Source organism: Chlorocebus sabaeus, chromosome 24, assembly GCF_047675955.1.
Source record: "Chlorocebus sabaeus isolate Y175 chromosome 24, mChlSab1.0.hap1, whole genome shotgun sequence".
Taxonomy (NCBI): domain Eukaryota; kingdom Metazoa; phylum Chordata; class Mammalia; order Primates; family Cercopithecidae; genus Chlorocebus; species Chlorocebus sabaeus.
Genome location: NC_132927.1, coordinates 71,765,305 through 71,788,796, shown reverse-complemented (window position 1 = coordinate 71,788,796; position 23,492 = coordinate 71,765,305). Strand labels below are relative to the sequence as shown.

Here is a 23,492-nt window from a genome sequence, read left to right as displayed (position 1 = left end):
GTCTCCAAAGCCAAGTCTCTTGGCTTATTGCTTGTAAGGCAGAACAGAGTATCTGAGAGCTCTTTGTGTCTAGAGAAAGGGCTGGGGGTTGGTTGCACCTCCTGCTAACACACACAATCACAGACACACACACACACACACACACACACACAGAGGCAGGCTATGGGTTTTCTGGCCTTTGGGCTGTCTGGGCTGGGGACCCTCATGGCTGGTGATTCTCCTCCTCCTGCAGGACCGGGTAGATCTGCTGGAGCAGGTGGCCCGGGAGCATGAGGAGTACCAGGCAGGCGTGGACGAGTTCCAACTGTGGCTGAAGGCGGTGGTGGAGAAGGTGAATGGCTGCCTCGGGCGGAAATGCAAGCTGCCCATCATGCAGCGCCTCTCTACACTGCAGGTAATCCCCAGCTGTGTCTCAACCAGAGGGACCCTAGGGAGGGTGGATTCTATGGCATAGTTTCTTTAATAGGACAGTGCTCGGTGCCACAGAATATATAAGTACCCACAGACCCCCGTGAGGAGAAGCGTGGAATCTAGCCTAAATGCTTGGGTCTTCAGAGGCTTTATGGAAATCCCTGGCCAGCAGAGCATTTGGAAACCCAGGACCACAGAAGCACAGTCTAGGCCAGTGGTCTCAAATGGGGGGCATTTGGCAGTATCTAGAGACTCCTCGTCCCGAGGAAAATCTTTGGCAATGTCCTAAGAAGGTAGAGGGGGTGGATGCTGCTACTGCATCCGGGTGGCGGCCAGGGGTGCTGCAAAACCACCGTACAGTGCACAGGACAGCCCCACACAGCACAGAGCGATCCAGCCCACGTGGCAATGGTGCCAAGGGAGAAGAACCGTGGTGCAGGCACCAGGTCTGCCTTCGGGAGAAGTGGGCTCCCCACTTTTCACCTGCTGTGTGGCTTTCAGTGAGCCCCTGACTCCGTCCATAAAGTGAGTGGGTAGAATGCCTTTAATAATTCAAGAAGCACTTGATAAATTTTGCCACAACTGTGCAGTACCTGAACTATTTCTTCAATATTTGTATTTAAATGGGCTCATTTTTTTTAAAAAAACTGATGATTATTTATTTAGAAAGAAAAATATCACTGTCATAAATGGAAAAGATGGTGCCGATTCCAAATAGGTAGATAACCACACAAATAAATACAATGAAACTGAATGGAACCATTTGGTTCTATTTGGCTACACACCGTTTCCAGCTGAAGGCGTGGAAAGGAAGATAAACAAATGTCAGAAAGTATTCAAGACAGAAGCACCCAACAGAGACTTCCTCCTTGACTTAATCAAATGGCTTGAAAAAGACTAATGGGGAAGGAATAAGGTTCTCAGGTGGTGAGTCCATGCTGCTTAAGGCAGACAGTACAGCCCTTGGGAAGGCCCCTCTGGCTCAAACACAGGACTCCAGGAATCAGTGTTTTGCAGGGCAGTCCTAGGTCTGCTCTGGAAGATGCACCAACTGTTTTCTTTTTCCCTGCCTGTTTTTCCCTCACCCCCGCTACCCTCTTCAGGACATTGCCAAAGATTTTCCCAGGGGCGAGCAGTCTCTGGAGAGGCTGGAGGAGCAGTCTGTGGGCGTCATTCGGAACACCTCTCCTTTGGGTGCAGAGAAGATCACCGGAGAACTGGAAGAGATGAGGAAAGTTCTGGAGAAGCTGCGTGCCCTCTGGGAGGAGGAGGAGGAGCGGCTGCGGGGCCTGCTCCAGTCCAGGGGAGCCTTTGAACAGCAGATTAAGCAGCTGGAGGCCGAGCTCAGCGAGTTCAGGATGGTCCTGCAGAGGCTGGCCCAGGAGGGCCTGCAGCCTGCGGCGAAGGCGGGGACTGAGGATGAGCTGGTGGCCCACTGGAGACGCTACTCGGTAAACATGTTTGGCCAAGTCACAAAGCCCGGGTTGCCGTCTATGCCCCAGGGTCCTGGCACTCAGACCTCCACTCACTCTGCTTCTCCAGGATTCTTGATATCTTAGCTCCCTGAGCGGGGAGTAGACAAGTTTGATGTTTATCCCCATTTTCTGGAGGAGGAAGCTGGGCCCTGCAGAGATTTTTTTTCCCCCAGCATCCCTAGAGTCACATGGTGGGTCTGTGAAGAAGTAACAGCAGAGGTGGATGAGGCAGCCAGGGTTGGGCCTCAAAGCTAGTCTTTTGCCCAGTGGTGGGATAAGATGTGGGCTTCCTCTGCGTGGAACAGGGAATATTGGATCAGAAGGGGAAACTCTTAGTGTGGAGATGATGGGGAACAAACATGGGCCTCTAGGAGGCCAAGCAGCAGAGGCCCACATGGCGGGGGTGCTTCCCAGACCAGACATGACATCCCATCAGAGGCTCCCCACCCCTCCCTGCAGGTATACGAACCGAAGCTTGACTTGTGGATAAAGAGAGTTTTAAAATAATAAGCAACGTCCCTCCCCACCTCTGTCTGTATATATTGTTAACTCAGGATCACGACTCCATGAGAGGTGATATCTCCAAGGGAAGCCATCCCAGATCTTACCTGCACTCTGCCACTGTTGTTATATTTTTCCTCTTCCTTCTAATCTTTGCCCATATGCAACAATATTTTTTGTAGGGAGAAACAAAGGGCACGTATTCTTCAGGGCTGTCTTCTCGTTTGATCTTGTAGCAGAACAGGTTACCCTGCAGTGATCACCTTCCTGCAAAGGGAACTGTACCCCGCCTCCCCCCCGCTCTTTAGGACTGTGTGCCTCAATGCTCATTGGAGGTGGTATGGCACAGTGGTGAGGGATGGGGACTTTGGGGCCAGACTAGCTGGGTTTAAGTCCTAGCTTCTCTCCTTGCTAACCAGTGGCTTTGGGAAAATTACTTTAACTTCTGTTATGTGTGAAATGAAGCACTGAGAGGCTGGGAGACTTGCCCGTGGTTATACATCCAATAGGTGGAGATAGGGATTTTAACTCGAACCCAGGTAATCTGACTAAAGGTCATATGCTTCCAACCACTGGGCCAGCTCAGGCTCCCAGTTCTAGAAAATTAACATAGCAAGAGGAACGGACCAGGAATCCAGACATCAGTGGGTCTGTCCCCTCCGGGACTGCAACCCTGGGATGCTCCTGAGAGAGCAGAGGGCTGGGTATGACTTGCGTTATCCCTCTGCTGGCCAGAACAGGACCCTTGTCTGTTTCAGGGAGACTGTTTTCATCGAACGTTGAAGTCAGAGTGGATGTGTGGCTTATCCAGTGTCAGGTCAGAAATGCAACGACCTGGCAGGGTCCACCCTCCTGAGCCTCCCAAGGAATCAGCAAACTAAACCTGATAACAGTATAGATCCCAGCACAGCATGTCAGACAGAGCTGGAAGGGATGCGGTCTTATTTTTACAAGGAGGGAACTGAGCCTAGAAAAAGGTCATGCTTAGCCAGGCCACCCAGCCATGGGGCAGCATCCTTCCCAGGAATGAGGGCCCTGGGTGTTCCTGTACTGCCTCAAGTTGATGATGGGCCTTCCAGTGGCCTGGACAGGCCTCTCTCCAGGGGCAGCCCCCAGTCTTGCTCACCCTCTGCACCCTTGCCCTTCTTTGGCTGAATTCCTGTTGGCCAGCCAGCTTTCCTGACCACTGATATGCCGGGCTTCTTCATGAATGATTTTCAACCTGCCAGTTCCCACAAACCAACTGTGTCTGGTCTGTGAAAACTTTCATAGACGTCATTATATTTGCTAACTAATTGAATAGCGATAGGAATATTTTTGAGAATGAACAGGGCTGGCTGGGCAGATTCTGTGTCCTTCTGCCTACACAGTGGCAGCCGCTATGCCCGTATTGCCCCAGCCACTGCCTAAAATCCTTCCCTCTATTTGTGCTTTCTCCCTTGAGCTTAATCCTCTAAACCCTGTTCATCCGTGGGTCACCCCAGGCTAAGCCTAATTGGAGCTGCCCCTGGTTCCTCGTGAATGAAGGATCGAGCAGAGGTCGGTATAGTCAAGAAAGGCAGAAGCACAAGGCTGCCTCCTGGGATTGAGGGAGCTGGGGATGGGGAGGGACCAATGTACCCCTGCTCTGTACCAAGTGCCTTGTCAATATCACCCGACCCATGTGGTTGGTGAAAGTGACCCCATTTATCAATGAGGAAACAGCCCAAAGTGCACAGCTAGGAAAGACAGAGGTAGGTCTCCAGGCCAGCTCTGTGTTGTGGCAAAGCCCATGCACTTTCCACTACCCCACCTTGCCTGCTACTGAGCAGGGCCAAGCAAGGGACTGGGAGTCCTGCAGATCACGGTCAAATGTAGAACTTCCCAGGACAGCAGGGAAAGGCTGTGTCTGGAGTGTCTGCACACATTGAAGTGAAGCAACTTAGGAATAGTCCATGCAAATATCTTCTAGGCCTGCTGAGAATAATAACTGGGTTCACAGGCACCTTTAGAGGCATGAAGAGGCCCTGCTCTGATGTCGGGTCCACCATCTGCAGACTCTGCAACCATCAGACAGCTCTTAGCCCGTTTCCTTGTAAATAACATTGGGACACAGAGACTAGCCTTTCAGGACTGTTGCGAGGCTTAAACGAATGGGACACCCAGGGCGCTCAGCCTGGCATTGGTGTCCCTTGAGTATTAGTTATTTGTATCATTAGGTTCCAAGCTTTGCCATGGCAATGCTGGGAGGTAGGGGATACAAAAGAGCAGAACTATAGCCCAGCAACAGACAGGAAAGGTTGAGTTCCAGGTCATGGAGCTGGAGATGGGAGGGCAGGGATTGAGCTCAAGAGTGGGACCCCAGTTCCTGCCCCTGGTGACAGTTTCTGCCCAGCCTGGCCCACCCTCACTGGCCACGGTCACCCCCCTGCACACACATACTTACCCTGTTGAGGAGCCTCATCCTCCTGCTGTGGTATCGTCATGTGCTGCAGGCAACACGGGCGGCGCTGGCCTCAGAGGAGCCCCGGGTGGACCGGCTGCAAGCCCAGCTGAAGGAGCTCATCGTCTTCCCCCATGACCTGAAGCCACTCTCTGACAGTGTCATCGCTGCCATCCAGGAGTATCAGAGGTATCTGGGAAGGCTGAGGGCGGTGGCACTCAGGGTGTGCTGGAACCCACATTTCCCCATCTCCAGAAGGCAGGCTTGCTTTCTCCTGCAACATAGTAACTTCTAAATCATTCTTTGCACCTCTCAATGACTGGCTTTTGCAGGTTCTCTCTTAGCTCAGACACTGTCGCCTTTGACTGCTCTGCATTTGCTCCCAGAAAGAGGCCTGAACTTTATCCAGGCTAGTGGTTGAGCCATCCATCCTATCATGACTCTTTATGCAGGTTAGCACTGGGGAGGGGTAATGGCCCAAAGGGAGGACTTTTCAATAGACAGACTCCATTCCCCTGCCTTCGGATGCTGACTTCAACATCCGAGCCGTCTCCAGACCAGCCTCCACCTGCCCCCTCAGCCCCTGGGCTCAGGCACAGCAGGACCTCCAGCTTCCTAGTTGTAGCAAAAGCAGCAGCCCTGTATGCTCCCTGTGCGGAACTGAGCCAAGTGTTGATTTGAAATCTGTTACCTGTCTTCACTGCATGAGCCTCCGAGGTGTTCTGAACATGGTACAACTGTCCACACAGCTGTCGCGGGTCTCCTACCTCTGCCTGGTGCAGGGAGCTCTTTCAGAAGGAAGCTCCTCCTTTGCCGTGTGTCTCTCATCCCACAGCATGCTCAGGCCCACATCTACAAAACTGGGGCAGTGGCCTGGATCCCCCATGGGATGCTAAAGTAGGGGTAGGACTGGGGTTGGGGGGTTGAATTTCCTGTGCATGAAGCAGGCAGGGAAACAGAGTGGCCAAGGGTCTTCCTCTCTCTCTGGTTTCTCTCACTGAGGTTTCAGGTACTGGTTTCCTATGACTTGGTGCTGGACATTGAAAAATTATTTGTAGAAATTAAATGGGCCTAGAATGACGTTATCTTACTCAAGAAAGGGTTTTGTTTGCTTCTGCCAGATGCCTGGGGGCAGGCAGGACTAGTCTAGGGTCTCCGTAATTCATCTTCAAGGCTTGTATTCCCTGGTCATGCAGCTGGGCTATCCGTCTGTTGGACTGGCTTGCTTGCAGCGCATTTTTATCCTGAGGGCATGGACCTTTGCGATCCCAGCTTCATGTGAGGTGCTGTTTTCAGAATCTGCCCATTTTTGATACTCTTATCCTGAGAGGCTGCCAAAACCCTAACTCAGTTTTGCAGCTATTTCTTCCAGATTGGCAAGTGCCCTCAGGGTCAAAGTAGCTTTGGATGTTAGACTCACATTTTTATTACTTGTTTTTTAAAACTTTGATCAAGCAATTTTTTGTTTGCCTTTTGTTTTTGTACTCAGTGGGAGGGCCAGTCTGAATTAATTATTCTTCTCTTACTGGAAGAATAATGTCTCCATGTGTCATCTCATCTAACACTTAAAATGATTATATGCGAGGAACACTGTGTTGCCTATTTCATAGGTGAGAAAACTGAGGCTTATTAATATTGAACCACTTAAGGTCACATAGCTGGCCTGTCTGGCTCCAGACTCCCAGCTCTTTATACCTACTATAGAATCAGAGAACACTCATGCCTCTTACGTATTTACGTATTTACTTTGGAGACAGGTGTTGCTCTGTCACCTAGGTTGGAGTGCAGTGGTGCAATCACAGCTTACTGCAACCTCGAATTCCTGGTTTCAAGCAATCCTCCTACCTCAGCCTCCCAAGTAGCTAGGACTACAGGCATGCACCATGATGCCTGGCTAATTTTGGGGTTTTTTTTTGTAGAGATGGGGTCTTGCTATATTGCTCAGGCTAGTCTCATACTCCTGGCCTCAAGTGATCCTCCTGCTTTGGCCTCCCAAAGTGCTGGGACTACAGGTGTGAGCCACCGTATCTTGCCCATGAATGTAAATTATATAAGAGCCCACAGGTCCCAAGGAGCCCTGGTGTTTGTCCTCAGGAAGACCCCAGGCCTGCTGCTGATGCCTTTTCATAGTAATATTAACCAGAGTCCCTTCCAGCTACATCTTGTATCTACTGCTGCAGACACTACCAGCAACTGAGATAGGAGAAGGCCTATCCTGGGAGCAGTGCACCCTGGGCCTCTTGAGGGTCTTGGTGGAGGCCTCATCCCTGGACTGAACCCACTCTCTCTCCTCCCTCGTTTTCTCCCTCCACACTCCTTGCAGCCTGAAGGGGAAGAGTGCCAGGCTGCGCAATGCCGCGGGGGTGGAGCTGTGGCAGCATTTCCAGCGGCCTCTGCAGGATCTGCAGCTGTGGAGGGCCCTGGCCCAGCGGCTCTTGGAGGTCACTGCCAGCCTGCAGGACCTGCCTTCCCTTCACACCTTCCTACCCCAGATCGAGGTAACCGTGGTCCTGCCAACTGGGTGTGGCTGGGGTGGGCCACTGGCGGGGCATGGTGTTTCAGCCTCTCTCCCAGGGCAAGGCCCATTGCCGGGTCCTCTGGATATCTGGGGAGAGCTCACTGCGCCCGGTCTGCTGAGTCCTGGTGCACAGGGAGTGTCCATGCTTGCTTGTTACAGTGACAAAGGTCAGCTCGGCTCCGGGTTAACCCGGGGCTCCGTAGGGACGCTCCCCGCCCGCAAGCACCTCCCAGGTGGAGGCATCAGCAGTCCTGAGAGAGCAGCGTTATCTATCAGGCCATTGCCTTTACTGCGGCTGCAAGTGGCAGGAAACCTGACCTGACCTGTGGTATCTTAAAACAGGGACATTCAGGCAGTCCAGGGTGCCAGGCCATAGCTCAGTGGTGTCACCAGGACCAAGCCCTTTGTAGGTCTAAGCCAGGTCTCCCTTCATGGCCCCAGCATGGCTGCTTTGGCTCCAAACATGCATGTCCCATGAATATCAACTGGCTCCGAATGGAGCCGCGGGTGCTCGGGGCTCTCTCCACCTCCACTTCCACCTTTCAAATACTCCCGACTCCTGCACACTCCCCTTACATCTCATTGGCTGGTCAAGGTCATATGATTATTCCTGGACCAATCACCGGCAAGGGTGATGGGATTACCGTAACTGGTTTGTACCAATTAGACTCAGTGCCCCGGAACTGAGCACTTTGCATCCCAAAATGCTGGTGGTTTGGGAAGAGAGGAGGAGGAATGACTGTGGGATGAGCAGAAGACAGCATCTGCCATGATGTCCACCATTATGGTGTCCCCATTATGCCTGTACGTACTGTCTCTGACATCATTGAATTCTGAAGTCCATAAAATGATTTTGTGTCTAGAGATTCTTAGACACAAAGAGTGGGAAAAGGCTCAAACGTGTGTGAGATGTATAATCATTCTGATTATAAAAGGCACACCTACTTGGAGAGTGTAAAGGTATGTGAAGAAGAAAACGAAAAGCTCCCATTATCCCACAAGCCACAGGGATGAACATGTTGTGGCTTTTTTCTATGCTATGGGGCAATTTCTCCATCGCTTTTTCTGCCACCTTGGTATTACTGGGGAGAATCAATAACCAGGATTGGCCCCTGCTCACCCTTGGTTACACTACTTGGTCATGTGCCTGCATTTTGAAACATCTACCCTTGTGATTTTCCGCTTGGGGCTTATGTTGGGCCAATAATTTGTTTTCTTTCTTCATGGCTTTTTTTTTTTTTTTCTGGAGATGAAGTTTTGTTCTATCACCCAGGCTGGAGGGCAGTGGCACGATCTCAGCTCACTGCAACCTCCGCCTCCCAGGTTCAAGAGATTCTCCTGCCTCAGCCTCCCAAGTAGAGGCATGCACCACCATGCCTGGCTAATGTTTTGTATTTTTAGTAGACTCAGGGTTTTATCATCATGTTGGCCAGGCTGGTCTCAAGCTCCTGACCTCCAGTGAGCTGCCCACCCCAGCCTCCCAAAGTGCTAGAATTACAGACATGAGCCACTGCGCCAGACCTCTCTTAATCGTTTTTAAGCTGCAGGGTATGGCCTTCCTTTCCAAGGGTCCAGGGGGCCTCTTCTTCCAGCCCCATGCTCCAAAGGATGGTGGGACATCTTTTCTAGGTGCTCCTCAGGGCATCCTGGAGTGAATTTCATGTGTGCCACAAACCTCAATTTTAGATCAGAAGATCCCAAATCTGTCCTTTTTATCTGATTAAATCCATTTAGATATTTCCATGAGATATGGTCACCAAGAGACAGAAGATGTAATTACAATGTTTATGTATTTGGGATCAAGTTCTATAATTGTATATTCTGATATTCTCACTCCACACATTTGAGCTTTTGTTCTCAGCATCATTTAAAATCATTCAAATGAAAGTGATCATTTTCAATGGCTGGATAATATTCTATTTTGGAGAATGCCATAATTTAATGTTTCCACAATCAGAGGCTTAGGTTGTTGCTGATTTTTTATTGTCATAATTCACATATTTTGAATATCTATGCACTGTAGTTTTATTTCCATTGCTACCATGATCTTCCTTGTTTTGCAGATGAGGGATCAGAGCCAGGGAACCTATTTGACAAAAGAGGAAACTGAGGCTCAGAACTGCCCCTAGCTTCCCAACCAGTACATAATCCAGACTCATGATCTCAACTCCCCAGCCTAAACTCTTAACTCCCATAATATTGTGTCTGAGCTTGGTGAAGAGGGGGTAAAGGTGACGCCCCTACAGTGAGAGGCTTGACCTCTCTGTGGCTGAACACAAGCTAGATGCCCTGGTTTGCAGGTCATGCCAGTACAGCTGCATCAGCTGTGGCTACACTGCCTCTTCCAGAAACACCTACCCTTCAAGGCCTGTCATCAGTACTGCCTTCTCCAAAGTAGTACTCGATTTCCCCAACCAGGAGTGTCCACCTCTGCCTTGAACTCCCACGGCACTAGCAGCTTTGCTTAAAGAATGACCACTTTCTGTCTTGTATTGAAATGACTTACCTGGGTTGGAATCTTTGTTCTTTCTCTCCCAACTCTGTGCCTAGCTCAGTGTTTTAAGTCTGAGAGTGGGTTCTCAGCAACATCATCAGGTATAAAATGAAAGAACTCTAGCCAAAGACAAAAACTCTGGCTTCTAGAACCCCAGACTCTTGATTACAAGTGCAAGAGGTGCTTACCTGAAACAGCTGGAGAGGCAACAGGAGCCAGAGGCTTGGTTCAGGCTCTAAGAGTTGCAGGGCTTCTGGGGCGAGAAGAATGAGTGTAGGCTGGGAATGGGGTCAGGGAAGGCTTCCCGGAGGAGGTAGGGTCTGGGCTGTACAGAGTTCAGGCCGTATGGCAGCCTGCTGTCATTATAGTAGGCTTCTGAGCCCCCTTAGTTCTCCTCTTTGCCTGGCAAACTCCTGCACATCAGCAGTCTGCTGAGTATCACCACCTCTGGGAAGCCTTCCTGAATTCTCTCTGATCATGCTCCTACAGGCCTGTAGCTCCCTTCAAAATGTCCAAAACACTGTTGCAGGTAGTGCTGGGGGTGCATCCACTGTTACTGGTGATGGGGGATCACTGAGTAGAGGATCAAGCTGGCTGGGTCTGGGTTCTGCTGCAATGTGGTGGGTCGGTGGTGGGGAGCCAACTAACTGGGAGGCAGCAGCTGTTTAGGAGCTGTGTGGTCCAGGTGCCCAAGGCTGAGGGTGCGCTGCAGTCAGGGGCAGAGGCCGTGGAGAGGAGACAGACTTCTGAGGCCTGTAGGAGGTGGATGTTACTCAGGCTTGAGTATCAAGACAGATGTGGGAGGCGAGAGAGGAATCAAAGTTGACCCCGAAACTCAGGGTCTTGCCAGCGCATGCCTGCCAGCTCATTTTGTTTCTACTTGAGTTTGCTGCTTCCTCAGACACCTGCACAAAGGTAAGCAGTTGCAACCTAAGCAGTTGCAACCAGAACAGTTGTGCTCCTGGCTGTGTTTCTGAGCTGTGTCCTGCCCAGTCTGTGGTTCACAGAAGCTGTCTCCCACAGGTGGCCCTGATGGAAAGCTCTCGCCTGAAAGAGCCGCTGACAATGCTGCAGCTGAAGAAAGACCTCCTGATTGGCGTCTTTGGCCAGGAGAGAGCCACGGCACTCCTGGAGCAGGTGGCGGGTTCCGTGAGGGACAGAGACCTGCTGCATAACAGCCTTCTGCAGAGGAAAAGCAAACTGCAGGTGTGCAGCATGGGGCGTCTGCTCAGGACTTGGCCTGGCCACGGGGCTGGAGCACCCGCTGGGGAGGCAGATGGCCCTATGTTCTAAACTCAGCTCTGCCACTTGCCACCGTGTGGCCCTGGGTGTATCCCTTTGTCCCGGACAATCTCAGGCTCCTCGTGTGTAAACTGGGTAGGATTCTTGCGTGCTCCCTCTAACTGGCTTCCTAGCCACCAGCTGTCTGCCTCCCAGCCCTGTCCCCAAACCTCCTGCAATCTAATTGAATCCAGTCCAGTCTTCTGCAGAGAGTGACCAGAGGGTCAAATAAGAAAATGGCGATAAGAGCCCTTGTAAAATTTAAACCACCCTGGAACTGGAAGCTCATATTAGTGACACATTTCAAAATGACTACTCTACATCAATGACATGGCCTGGCACGTTGTGGACAGCTTATTCTTTTAGGTAACAAATGTTTGCTGAGCGTCTAATGATGACGACAATAATAACTATGATCTATGGGGCACTGGCTATGGGCCAGGGCATTGCTAAGAGCTCCAGATCCTTGATCTTATTGAATCCACGTAAGAGCACGATGAGGGAGGCACTGTTAATTTTCTTGTTTTACACACGAGGACACTGAAGCACGATGGTCAAGAAGGTGGCTCATGGTCCATATGGGGTACAGCCAGGACCCAGTCCGTGATTTCAGCTCCCATGCATGTTCCTTCCATCTGCAGGGCCTGGTGCAGTTCTAGGAGCTGGGGGGATGAAGAAAGGAAGCCAGGGTCTTCACCCTCAAACACTCACAGCTTGCTGGTGGACACAAACAAATAGGCAATTACTGGACGACATCAAAGTGCTGCTTTACAGCAAGCGTTGGCAGACTGTTTCTGTGAAGGGCCAGATAGTGAAGGTTTTAGAGTCTGCAGGGCAGGCCGTCTCTGTCGCAGCTCCTCAGTGCCACCACTGCAGCATGGACGCAGCTGTAAATGTGTGCGCATGGCTGGGTTCCTATAAAACTTTATTTACAAAAACAGGCCTCCTGTGGGATTTGGTCGGTGGGTGGAGGGGTATAATTTGCCCCAGTTCTAGAGGGATGTGGCCAAAGTCTTCTGTGAGGACACTATGGTGACTCTAAGGAGAGGCACCCAACTCCATCAGGGCTCAGGGGAGGCTTCCTGGAGGGAGAAACGCCTGGTGAGCATGAGCTGGCCGAGACCAAGAGCAGCCTGGCTGCCCAGGTCAGGTCTCACAACACGGTGCCTGTGAGGAACGCTCTTAATGTGCACGCTGTCCTGTGTGTCTACAGAGCCTGCTCGCTCAGCACAAAGACTTCGGAGCGGCTTTCGAGCCCCTGCAGAGGAAGCTCGTGGACCTCCAAGCCAGGGTCCAAGCTGAGAAGGGGCTTCAGAGGGACCTTCCTGGAAAACAGGCCCAGCTCTCAAGGTTACAGGTGAGGGGTCTGTGAGGCCTGAATCAGTCCTGCCCAGGCGCTCAGCGGCACCTGGGAGCAGCTTCTTCGTCTAGCAGTAACCAGCAAAGCGACAGCTGCCGTGAGCCAGAAATGTAGACCCTTAGCTGAGATCTGACCTTTCATCTCAACAGAACCTCTGCTTGTTTATCTGATGGTTCCTGACCTCAAACAACTGAGTCTTGAGCTCAGCAAAACGACAAGCTGTCTTTTTGTTTACTCCTCAGTTCCGAAGTCTAACATTGGTATTTGTTTTTAGAATTGCTTTGCTAAGTATTCTTAATGAGCCAGGTGTTCAGTTAAACCAACTTTGGGATTAAGAATAAATGTTCTGAAGCATGGACTGTAAGTAGGCTGGCTGTTGATCATTGTTGGCTGAATAAGGAACTTGCTGGTTTTTAAAATGCATGTGATACAATAGTTCTCTTTTTAAAACCTAAGCACAACTCCTACACAAATTGAGAGTGTTCTCTGGAAGACATTAAAAATAGTGCATTTTAGGCCAGGAGCGGTGGCTCACGCCTGTAATCCCAGCACTTTGGGAGGTGAGCAGATTGCCTGACTTTAGGAGTTTGAGACTAGCCTGGGCAACATGGCGAAACCCTGTCTCTACTTAAAAAAAAAAAAAAAAAAAAAAAAAAGCAAAAAAAAATTAGCCAGGCGTGGTGGCAGGAATCTGTAATCCCAGTTACTCAGGTGGCTGAGGCACTAGAATCGCTTGAACCCAGGAGGTGGAGGTCGCAGTGAGCCTACATTGTGCCACTGCACTCCAGCCTGGGTGACAGAAGAAAACTCTGTCTCCAAAAAAAAAGAAAAAAAATAGTGCATTTTGGGTTTTAAAACTAAAATTGGGCCGTGTTTCTTCATAAAGAGAGGTGGTCGCCAACGATGAGTCCCGATGTGAGCTTGTCCCCGGAGATGCCATCTGGCCTGTAGCAGAGTTTAATTTCATGGTGTCCCAGAATATTGGTGTCTGATTTTTAAAATCTTTCCAGCCCTGAGAGTGGGCCCATCAGACCAGCCATGTGGTTGGTACTTCCGCTGGTATGAAAGAGCCGCACTGCCTTGGGGAAGTCACCCCTCCCAGGCTCTCCCACTCTGAGCCTCCGCCCTGATCAGCCACCCTGAGGGAGGGAGAGATGGGAAGATTAGCCTACCTGTTCCCTTCTCTACTGCAGGGGCTGCAGGAAGAGGGGCTGGACCTGGGGGCACAGATGGAGGCTGCGAGGCCTCTGGTCCAGGAGAATCCCAATCACCAGCACAAAATGGACCAGCTTTCCTCCAACTTCCAGGCCCTGCAGAGGTCTCTGGAGGTAAGGGGCTGGCGGAAGGGCCTGTGCTTTGACAGAGAGCAGACCCCTGTCATCCAACACGCCTGGGGCCTTTCCCCCCCTTTCCTGCCTTTGTTCCTTCTAACCTATCTTTTTTCTTTCTCCCTTTTTTCTTAGCTTCCTCATTCATACAACAGATAATTATTGAGCACCTCCCATATGCCAGGCAGTGCTCTAGGTGGCCCTAAGGATGGAGGTAGCAGAGCAGGACAGCCCAGGCCCCTGCTCTTCTGGGAGTTACGCCCCAGTTGGGTAGATGGACAATTAATCATCAAGCAAACAAGTCAATGCACAATTACCTATCGGGATTAGGGCCATGAAGCAAAAGAAGAGAGCAGGTCGCTGGAATCCTTAGGCAGCCCAGAGCACAGGCAGCCTTGGGTCCCCAGCAGCCTGCACTAGGCCTGGAGGCCACAGAGCTTCGTCGCCAGTGCCCTCTAGTGGCCACCTTGGCTCTTTCTAGGGTTCACCCAGGATTCAGTCCCCTTCCTGCAGTGGGGATGGAACTCGAAGCTCTTTCAAAACTGCCCTGAGGACAAGTGGAAATGCAGACTTCAGGCCCCACTGTGACACTGATTCAGATGCAGTCCTCGGTCTGCCTTTGTAACAAGCCCTGAGGAGTATAAAGCAGGATCTCTGGCGCTCACACCTCAAGAAAAAAACCCAGTGAGGCAGTGAGAGCTCTCCATCCTACCTGACTTTGCACACCCTATTCCATACCAAATATTCCTAACCTCCTCTTTACACTCCTGAAATTCATAGGGAATATAAGTTACCCACCCAGGAAATAGAAAAGAGAAATCAAAGGAAATAATTACAACACAATATTGTCCTTCAATATGTAAGTACTCCCAGATGGCCACACGCAAGACATAAGGAGGGGGTCAGAACGTGCCCTCCCTGCATGACAGCTCTCAATGTTGTGTCAAGTGGCACAGCCATCACGGCCTTTAGTGATGTGGTTTTCTGAAATGTGAACAACGCTTGATAGAACTTTGATCAAAGCCAAGAGCAGTCTCCCGTCCACTTACACAAAGGGTGCAGCTCTAGAGAAGTCTACGTTTGTTAAAACTGCAAAACTTTCTTTGTATTTGTGTGTTGATTGGAGTGAGAGTCTGAGCTCAGGTCATGACAAACAGGTTTTTTCCTGCTGTGGATATTAGGAGGACCTGAGAAAATCGTGTGGGATGTGAGCCAACTCTGCTTTGGTGGACTGTCCGCCCCAGGGTGGAATGCGAGCGCCCGTCCCTCACACTCCACCTAGTGTCACCCTCACCACCTCCATCTCAGCAACCGCAAACCCTCCCCACCAGTTTCCAGGAACTAAGGCACCACCTGTGGAGACCCGTTGGTCTAAGTGACGATTGATGTCTGGATGAATTCATTTAGTTACATTCAATAAACTAGCAGTGAGTAGTTTCAAGGTCGAGGCAGTAGAGAAATAAGACACACTGTCCTCACTCCTCAGGAGCCCATAAAAACCCACAGAAGCAGCAGAAGTCTCCTAATACCTCCATCCAAATGATGGGCTCGATTAGTTGTTATAAGCAGCAACATTAACTGAGCATCACTAGGTGTTGCAAACGATGATATTCCAACTCTTATTGTTTATATTCTTCTTTAAAGAGAAATTGCCATTTTATTATTTTGGTACCCAGGGCTTGTTAACCTAATATGTCCTTCCCTACAGCGAGGCAGTCTCTGCGTCCCCCTGGGGGGCAGGTATCCCATGTTGGAGATCACAGCTCTAGGCATAGGAAGCCCTTGGAGGCGTCTGGTCTAATGTTGGCACACAGGGACCAGGAAGGGACAGTGGTAGGGACAACTCAGAGAAGTGGAGTTTTAGATAACTTCTCAGGCTCTCATTGATGGTTCACTGAGGACAGAGGCAGCAGTCTGCCCAGCCCCTGGTATGGGCCTGGTATCCAGCGGTCTCAGCCCGTGTCTGTGGAATGCAGAAGGCAGGGCCTATGGTAGCCCTGCAGAGAGTCATGACCTCATCTGGCTAACACAGCTGGAATGGGAACGGCAGGCCCTGGGGTCTGACTGGTTCATGGCGGGCTATGGAAACAAAGCTCCAGGGTCTCAGGCTGGGTGGCCAGGGGCATAGAGAATGGCTGCCCTTCTGGGGACAGTGTCTGCCTTTCCTGGGGACAGAGAGCTGAGCAATAGATTGGCCCAGGAAACAGTACTCAGGGAAAAAGAACAAAGAAAGACTAAATGTGAATATCTGAGTGTGCAGCTCGATGAATGTTTTAAAAATTAAATGCATCTGTGTTACCAGCACACAGATAAAGCACAGAATATTCCCAGCCTCCCAGAGCCCCTGTGCCTGTGGTCATGCCCAGCTCACCATTCCCGACCCTCAAGGGCAGCTCTGACTTCAGGCTTCCCGCAACACAGCTCGGGTTTGTCTGATGTTATCCTTCATTTCAATTGAATCGGACAGAATGTTTTCTTTTGTGCCTGGCCTTTAGCTCTCCACATGATGGTTGTAAATTCATCTACTGTATAGCATGTGGTTATAGACTGTTCATTCTTGCTGCTGTAAAACATTCCATTATGTGAATATATACCACCGTGTATTTATTCATTCTACTCTCGGTGGGCACTTGGATAGTTTCCAGCTTGCGGCTGTCACATATATGCCCCTGGGTGAGGATATGTTCCCATTTCCGGGGCATGCACCGGGAATGGAATGGCTGGGCCATCAGCTACAGCCACATTCTGTTTGGGTAGATTTTGACCCATGGTTTCCACAAGTGATTGGGCCAATGTACGCTTGGATCAGTGGCGGACAGGAGATCCGATTTCCCCACCCACACCTAGACTTGGTCGTTTTCCTAAAAGTAAGACAGGCTTTAAACCAGTTGATCTTCCCAGGGTAAATTCCTTGTGCTGTGTATAGGGAACGGCCAGCCCAGCCTCTTGTGGTGCTACTTGGTGGGAAGCCCTGGGGTCCCCAGCAGGTGTGAGAGCCCTGCAGGGTGGAGGTGGTGCAGGGGTCTCCCCCTCGGACAGCACTCAGGGCGCCCTGGGCTCCCCGGGCTATGCTACAGGACCTTGTGGACAGGTGTCGCCAGAGCGTGGAGGAGCACTGCACCTTCAGCCACCAACTGCTGGAGCTGCGGCAGTGGATCGCCGTGACCACGCAGAAGCTGGAGGCACACTGGGGAGAGGCTGGCCCGGGGGATGCTGAGTCCCAAGAGGCCGAGTTTGAGGTAAGGCGGTGGTTCCCTCACCCACTTCCGAAAGAAGCAGCCTTGACAGGCCCACGTTCCCACACCGAGGAGCAGAAACCTCCCTCCACCTTCACCGTGTATGTTTCTGTGTGTCTGTGTGTCCTTTAGAGGCTGGTGGCAGAATTCCCAGAGAAGGAGGCCCAGCTGTCCCTGGTGGAAGCGCAGGGCTGGCTGGTGATGGAGAAGTCTTCTCCGGAGGGTGCTGCTGTGGTGCAGGCGGAGCTCAGGGAGCTGGCAGAGTCGTGGCGGGCCTTGAGGCTGCTGGAAGAAAGTCTGCTGAGGTGAGAGTGCCTCCTAGGCTCTGAGCCTTGTCTGGGACACCGGCTCTGCCCACCTAGGGGCACTCAGGTGCTCATGGAGCAGATGGCCAGGGTGCTGCCCAGTGTGGAGCCAGGGGCCTTGGGCACTTTCACACTTTGGCCCAGTTGGCTATTCTAGCAGGAGCAGGAGGAGCCAGGAGATGTCCCCATCTTGAGAGTTAGCCTCCAGTCCATACTGGTTTGAGCCTCAGTTTCCCCATCTGCATCAGTGGGCATATGCACCTTCATGACAGGTTACTGTGAGTTTAAAGTCAGAAACCGGATGTGAGCATGCCTCAGGAACATTCTGACAAACTTCAATGGGGGGCACTGACTCGTCACCCGTAGTTCCCCAATTCTATTACTTTTCCCATGTCCTGGTGGGTTCCCACCACATCACTGCATTGACTGGGCTGAGTTTGTCTTCTCAGCCTCATCAGAAACTGGCACCTGCAGAGGACGGAAGTGGATTCAGGGAAGAAAATGGTTTTCACCAACAACATCCCGAAGTCAGGATTTCTCATCAACCCCATGGATCCTATTCCCAGGCATCGTCGACAGGTGAGTCTGTGTAGCAGGGCTGTGGGAGAAGGGGCCAGGCCCCAGCTCAAGAGATGGGTAGGGGTCTCCAGCACAGGCGCCTCCCTGTCTGGGGCAACATGCTCTGCTCTGAGGACTTGGCCACATCCTGTCTCATTTGAGCCTGCGCCACCTGTGGCCCAAAGAGCAATTGATCCTGCTCCACAGAGGACCTCAGAGATCCCAGAGTCTGCAGAGCCAGGCTAGCAGCAGCTCCTGCAGGGAAGAGAGTGTCGGAGCTGAAAGCTTCCTGCTGGCCCCGGATTGGAAACCAAAACTGTACAAGATGGGAATATTTTTGTGCCATGTTTCATCCATCCCTTACTGCCCTTAAGCAAACTTGAGGTTTGTTGAAAAGAAAGTTATTCCTTGTTATTCAAATACATCAAATTATTCATTTTCCCATTCATTCTTTCATTCACACCTCCATTTGCTGAGTGCTACTTTGTTCCAAGGACTGTGCTCAGAGCTAGGATACAGCTGTGAGTAACACTTCCGACCCTCAGAGAACTTGGAATCCAGTGTAGAGCTTTTCAGTGGGCACCCAGCCTTGTATTAAAATGCAGGTTCTGGGCTGGGTATGATGAGGTACACCTACAATCCCAGAACTTTGGGAGGCCGAGGCAGGAGGATTGCTTGAGGTCAGGAGTTTGAGACAAACCTGGGCAAGATAGCAAGACCCCATTTCTATAAAAAATATTTTAAAATTAACTGGACATAGTGGTGCGCACCTGTGGTTCCAGCTACTCAGGGGTCTGAGGTGGGAGGATCACTTGCGCCCAGGAGTTTGAGGCTGCAGGGAGCTGTGATTGTGCCGCTGCACTCCAGCCTGAGTGACAAAGCAAGACCCCATTTCAATCAATCAATCCATCAACAAAAAATAATAAAATAAGATAAAATGCAGACTCTGAGTTAGTAGATCTGGCTGGGGCCCACAATTCTATTCTGCATTTCTAACAAGCTCTCGGGATACGCCTGTGCTGCTGGGCCCAGGAGATACTCGCTTCTGTGAGCCACTAGCAGTAGCACCTGCAGGGGAGAGAGCATGGGGGCTGGACACTTCCTCTGGCCCCAGAATAGAAACTAAAATCAAGCAAGATGGGTCTATTTTTGTGCCATGGCTATGTTTTGTAAAAGAAAAATAAAAAGAACTAACTACATTGTTTCACCCATCACATTCCCTTACTGCCCTTAAACAAACTGAGCTTTGTTGAAAAGAAAGAAGCAAGGGAGTGGCATCCACAGGCAGTTAAATAAGGGTTTCCAAAAAAAAAAACAGCAAAAAACAAAAACAAACAAACAAAAAAAAACAAAAAAATCGTGGTGCACCTTGGCAGACAGGCCAGAGGCCACGGGAGTTTGCAGCAGTTCCCAGGTCCAGGACAGGAAAGCCCCTCCTGGAAGATAAGAAATCTCAGCTGAATTTTCACGGCGGAGTGGCAGTGAGGAGAGGAGGGAGGGAGGTGTGTTCCCAATAGAGGAGACAGTGTGTGTGAAGAGCAGAGGGAGAAATTCGAGTGCCAGTTTGAGGGGCCAAGACATGTCTCCACGCCCAGGCTCAGAGGACAGGGAAGGCAGCACATGCAATGGAACCAAGACTCCCGGGTCACACTGAGGAGGAGTGAGAGGCACCAACGTGGATAACCAGGAAGTTAGCCAAATGGGCTTGCATCATAGACAGATCACTCTAGTCATGGAGCCCCAAGGGGACAAGCATGGTGGAAGGGTGACTATTTGAATAGTCACCCTGGTAAGAGGTGGCAGTGGCTTCTGTCACCTCTCAGGGGACCAGAGAGGGGACAGTGAGGAATGTTCTTGGCCTCTAAATGTGGCCATGTTCAGTAGAGATTCATTGTTCATCCCCCAGGCCTCTCCTGTCACCATTTTGGGCATCTTGTCCTCGTCCCTGCCCCTCTGCCTCAGGTGGAATTCCCAGGACACACGGCCGGGGGCCTCTTTCACCTCTGATGCTTTGGCCGTGTGTGATCCGACAGGTAAATCTTCTCCAGGAAGAAGAAGGGAGCCATGAAGATTTCTCCCAGCTCCTGAGGAACTTTGAGCAGTGGTTGCAGGTGGAAAATTCCAAGCTGGTTAGAATCATCGCAATGAGGACTTCTACAGCCGAAGACTTGAGGACCAGAGAATCAAGGCTGCAGGTCTGTTCCCCAGGAAAGGTCCCTCATCCATAGGGTTTGCACCCACAGATGCATTTGCCACCAGGGGGCTCTTCAAAAGAAAGAGCACACCCACAGTTTGTGAGCTGTTCCCCCGTGTGTATAGATAATGGCTTTTATACTTTTTTGGTTCAAAGATTTTAGAACTTTTTCTGGCATTCATTCATGTATTCAGCATGCTTATGTATTTCCCTACTTGGAAAATATCACCACTAATCACTTGACTCCTGTGTCACTGAGCTATTGCTGTGTGACAAACCATCCCAACAGTTTGTGGCTGAAAAAAACAACTAGGTATTTAACCAGTGGTTCAGAAGCACAGCAAGCTAGGCTGAACTCAACCGGGCAGGGCCTGCAGTCTGTCTGCTGTCAGTTGTAGGTCAGTTGGATGTCTCTACTTCTGGGGGCTAGTGGGCTATTAGAGATGAGAATGACGTGGACTACGCATCTCTTATACTCCTGTGGCACAGCCTGGACTTCTCATAGCAGAGGCAGGGCGGAAGAGAGCAGTAGCAGCAGGCAAAGACTTTTGAGGTCAAGACTAGGAGCCAGCATAACATTAATTCCCCTGCATTCTGTTTGCCAAAACCAGCCTAGAGTCAAGGAAAGGGAAAGAGACTCCACCACTTGATGGAAGGGATGGCAAAGTCATGTTGCAGTGGGTATGGATATGGCTGTGGGGAGGGAGATGAGGAAAGTCACAGCCATTTTTGCAACTGTACTACCACTTCTCTTCTGTCTTCTTCACTCCCACATCTAATCAGTTGCTACAGCTCCTTGATTCCACCTCCTAGATATGTTGTGTTTCTCTTTCCTCGCACTACCATTGTCTGAATTTAGGCACTTAACCGTGTTTGGCCTTGACTATAGCTGTAGCCTCCCAGCTGATCCTCCCTTCTTCCTGTTGGGTTCCCATCTAGGTCATGGCTCATTCTGCAGCCAGAATGACAAATATGACCCTGTCCTCCCCCTAATGAAAACCTTTCACTATAGAGTTTAACCCCTGAGTTTATTACTCAAGCCCTTTCTCAACCAGGCTCCAGCTCACTTCTGTTTCTCTATTTTTCTGCAATTTTAGGTTTGAATTTGTTTTTATTTATCTGGGTTGGGATTCATTTTGACTCCCGAATCTGTGGTCTAGGATCTTTCTGGAAAACTCTCTAACATTATTTTTTTTTCTCTTAATTCCCAAACTTGTTACTTATATTTTTTTCTACTAACAATATTTCTTAAAATATTACCTCTACCTTGTTCCCTTTCTCCTCTCCTATTGTGATATCATTTAAACATATGTAACTACTTCTCACTGTGTGCTTTATGTCTCTTACTCTCTCTTGTGTATTTTTCATCCTTTTCTCTCTTCGTGTTGCATTCTGGATAGTTTTTCTGATCCGTCTTTCAGTTTACTAATTCTCTCTTTAGCTGTGTTTCATCTTCTGTTACACATGTCTGTTGAGTTCTTAACTTTTGTTGTTGTAGTTATCAGTTCTAGAACTTCTTTTTGGTACTTTTAATAATCTAGGCTATCATTTTTCTTACCTTTATTTTTTTTTTCTTATTTCATAACTCCCACCTTAACTGAAACTCTATCATTTTTCATACTTTCCAGATGCTTGCTTAAATTTTTAAGCCTATCTTTTAATTATTTGAACATAGTAAACATAGCTTTTTACAGATTGTGTCTAATAATTCTAATATCTCAAGGCATTTTATGAATATTTCTGTTGTATATTATTTCTGCCTGTTCTTACTCTTGGTTTCTTGTGTCTTTGTGTGGCTGCTTTGTGTGCTAGACGTTGTGTTTGCCAAAATATGTATAAGAGTGATTTAAGATTTAGGAGAGGCCGGGTGTGGTGGCTCATGCCTGTAAACACAGCACTTTGGGAGGTCTAGGTGGGAGGATCACCTGAGGTCAGGAGTTGGAGACCAGCCTCAACACGGAGAAACCCCGTATCTACTAAAAATACAAAATTAGCCAGGCGTGGTGGTGTATGCTTGTAATCCCAGCTGCTCAGGAGGCTGAGGCAGGAGAATTGCTTGAACCCGGGAGGTGGAGGTTGCGGTGAGCTGAGATTGCGCCATTGCACTCCAGCCTGGGCAACAAGAGCGAAATTCCGTCTCAAAAAAAAAAAAAAAAAAAAGATTTGATTTAGGATAATCTTTTCCTCCAGAGTCTATTTCATTTGCTACTGCCAGGCAAGTAGGGACCTTTCGTTCTGGGACCACTAAATCCAAGTTCAAGACTTGCGTTTCCCTGGTCTACTAAGATGACTTTGAACTGGGCTGCAAGTCTCCACAAGGTCCAGGTTTACTTCTGGTTCATTTTTTTACAGGGTGAAGGCTTTAGGAGCTCAGCAAAAGGGTGAATGAATCCTATCAGAATCTCCACCTCGGTAGGGCCCAGACGTTGACCTTTGTCTCCGCAGCCCAGTGAGGCTGCCAAACGCAAAGGTGTTTTACAGCTATTCCTCCCAAATTGGCAAATGTTCTATGGACAAAAGCCGGTCTGAACACAGCGCTGGCTGCCCTGGGTTTTCACTCCTTCCCAAGTCGTGTCCCGGTGTGCCTCACATTCTTTTGTTAATACTTTTATGCCTTTAAAATGCTTTAAATATTTTGTCCTTAGTGAGAGGTTTGGTCCCAGTTATCCAGTTGGCCATTACCTGGAAGTCTTCCTTGCCTGCCTCTCCCGTCTCATATTTGGCTGCTCCTCTCACTCCCCCCACCGCACCACCACCCGATTCCAGCCGTATCAGAAACGACTTTCTGTTCCTCAAGTTAAACCCCCTTGCTTTTGTGCAGCATACGCTCCTGCGGGCTCTGAGAAGCTAAGCAAGGTGTCGCATATTACATGCTAGTAGGATGGGGCAGAGTCGGGATCCAAAGCCAGGACTGAAACCTGGGCTCCCGGATTTATAGCCCCGCTCCCACTGCCCCATCACACCACCTCTCCGGAGTCCTGAGAATAAAAGGTCCCATCCCAAGGGAACACGGTACTTACATTTCCTGAGAAAAATCTGCACATTCCAGCCCCACTCTGCCAGGCTCATAACGCCAACAGAAAGACCTGTTCACAATGACAACTTTTAGAGTGAGGCAAACTCTAGTCCAGCCCTCTGGAGGACTTGGTCCTGGAACGTCAGAGTTGGAAGTCACCACTGGAGGTCTGCAGCCCAGCTGCCCGTTCCGTGCAGGAGGCCATCCTGTAACACTCCTGAGAGCAAGGGCTAGGCTTTGGCTTGAACTGCACAGATGGGAGTCCCACTTCATGGATTCTGTCTGCCTCCTCCCTTCCTACCTGTCTGTTGAGTGAAATTTGATGGACCCATCCTTACCAGCCAGGTGGGGCTGTCTGGGCCATTTGGAAACCCCACCATGACGCTGCTGCTT

At 50.1% G+C, this 23,492-nt stretch overlaps 1 protein-coding gene across 10 annotated transcripts in view; it reads left to right on the top strand.

Moving 5' to 3' along the window:
* Window positions 1-23,492, top strand: part of SYNE3 (spectrin repeat containing nuclear envelope family member 3) — a 97,275-nt gene that overhangs the window by 56,985 nt on the left and 16,798 nt on the right. For 7 of the 10 annotated variants that reach the window (XM_007987742.3, XM_073011299.1, XM_073011298.1 and 4 more), the window contains 11 exons: window positions 233-394; window positions 1,515-1,862; window positions 4,862-4,998; window positions 7,133-7,307; window positions 10,845-11,027; window positions 12,316-12,459; window positions 13,656-13,790; window positions 16,868-17,029; window positions 17,159-17,331; window positions 17,781-17,910; window positions 19,923-20,084. In XM_007987742.3, the coding sequence (XP_007985933.3) occupies window positions 233-394; window positions 1,515-1,862; window positions 4,862-4,998; window positions 7,133-7,307; window positions 10,845-11,027; window positions 12,316-12,459; window positions 13,656-13,790; window positions 16,868-17,029; window positions 17,159-17,331; window positions 17,781-17,910; window positions 19,923-20,084 (1,911 nt within the window). Of the gene's footprint in view, window positions 1-232; window positions 395-1,514; window positions 1,863-4,861; window positions 4,999-7,132; window positions 7,308-10,506; window positions 10,737-10,844; window positions 11,028-12,315; window positions 12,460-13,655; window positions 13,791-16,867; window positions 17,030-17,158; window positions 17,332-17,780; window positions 17,911-19,922; window positions 20,085-22,435; window positions 23,491-23,492 lie in introns of those variants that run through there. The other 3 variants (XM_073011300.1, XM_073011295.1, XR_012091043.1) reach the window with 3 other exon arrangements.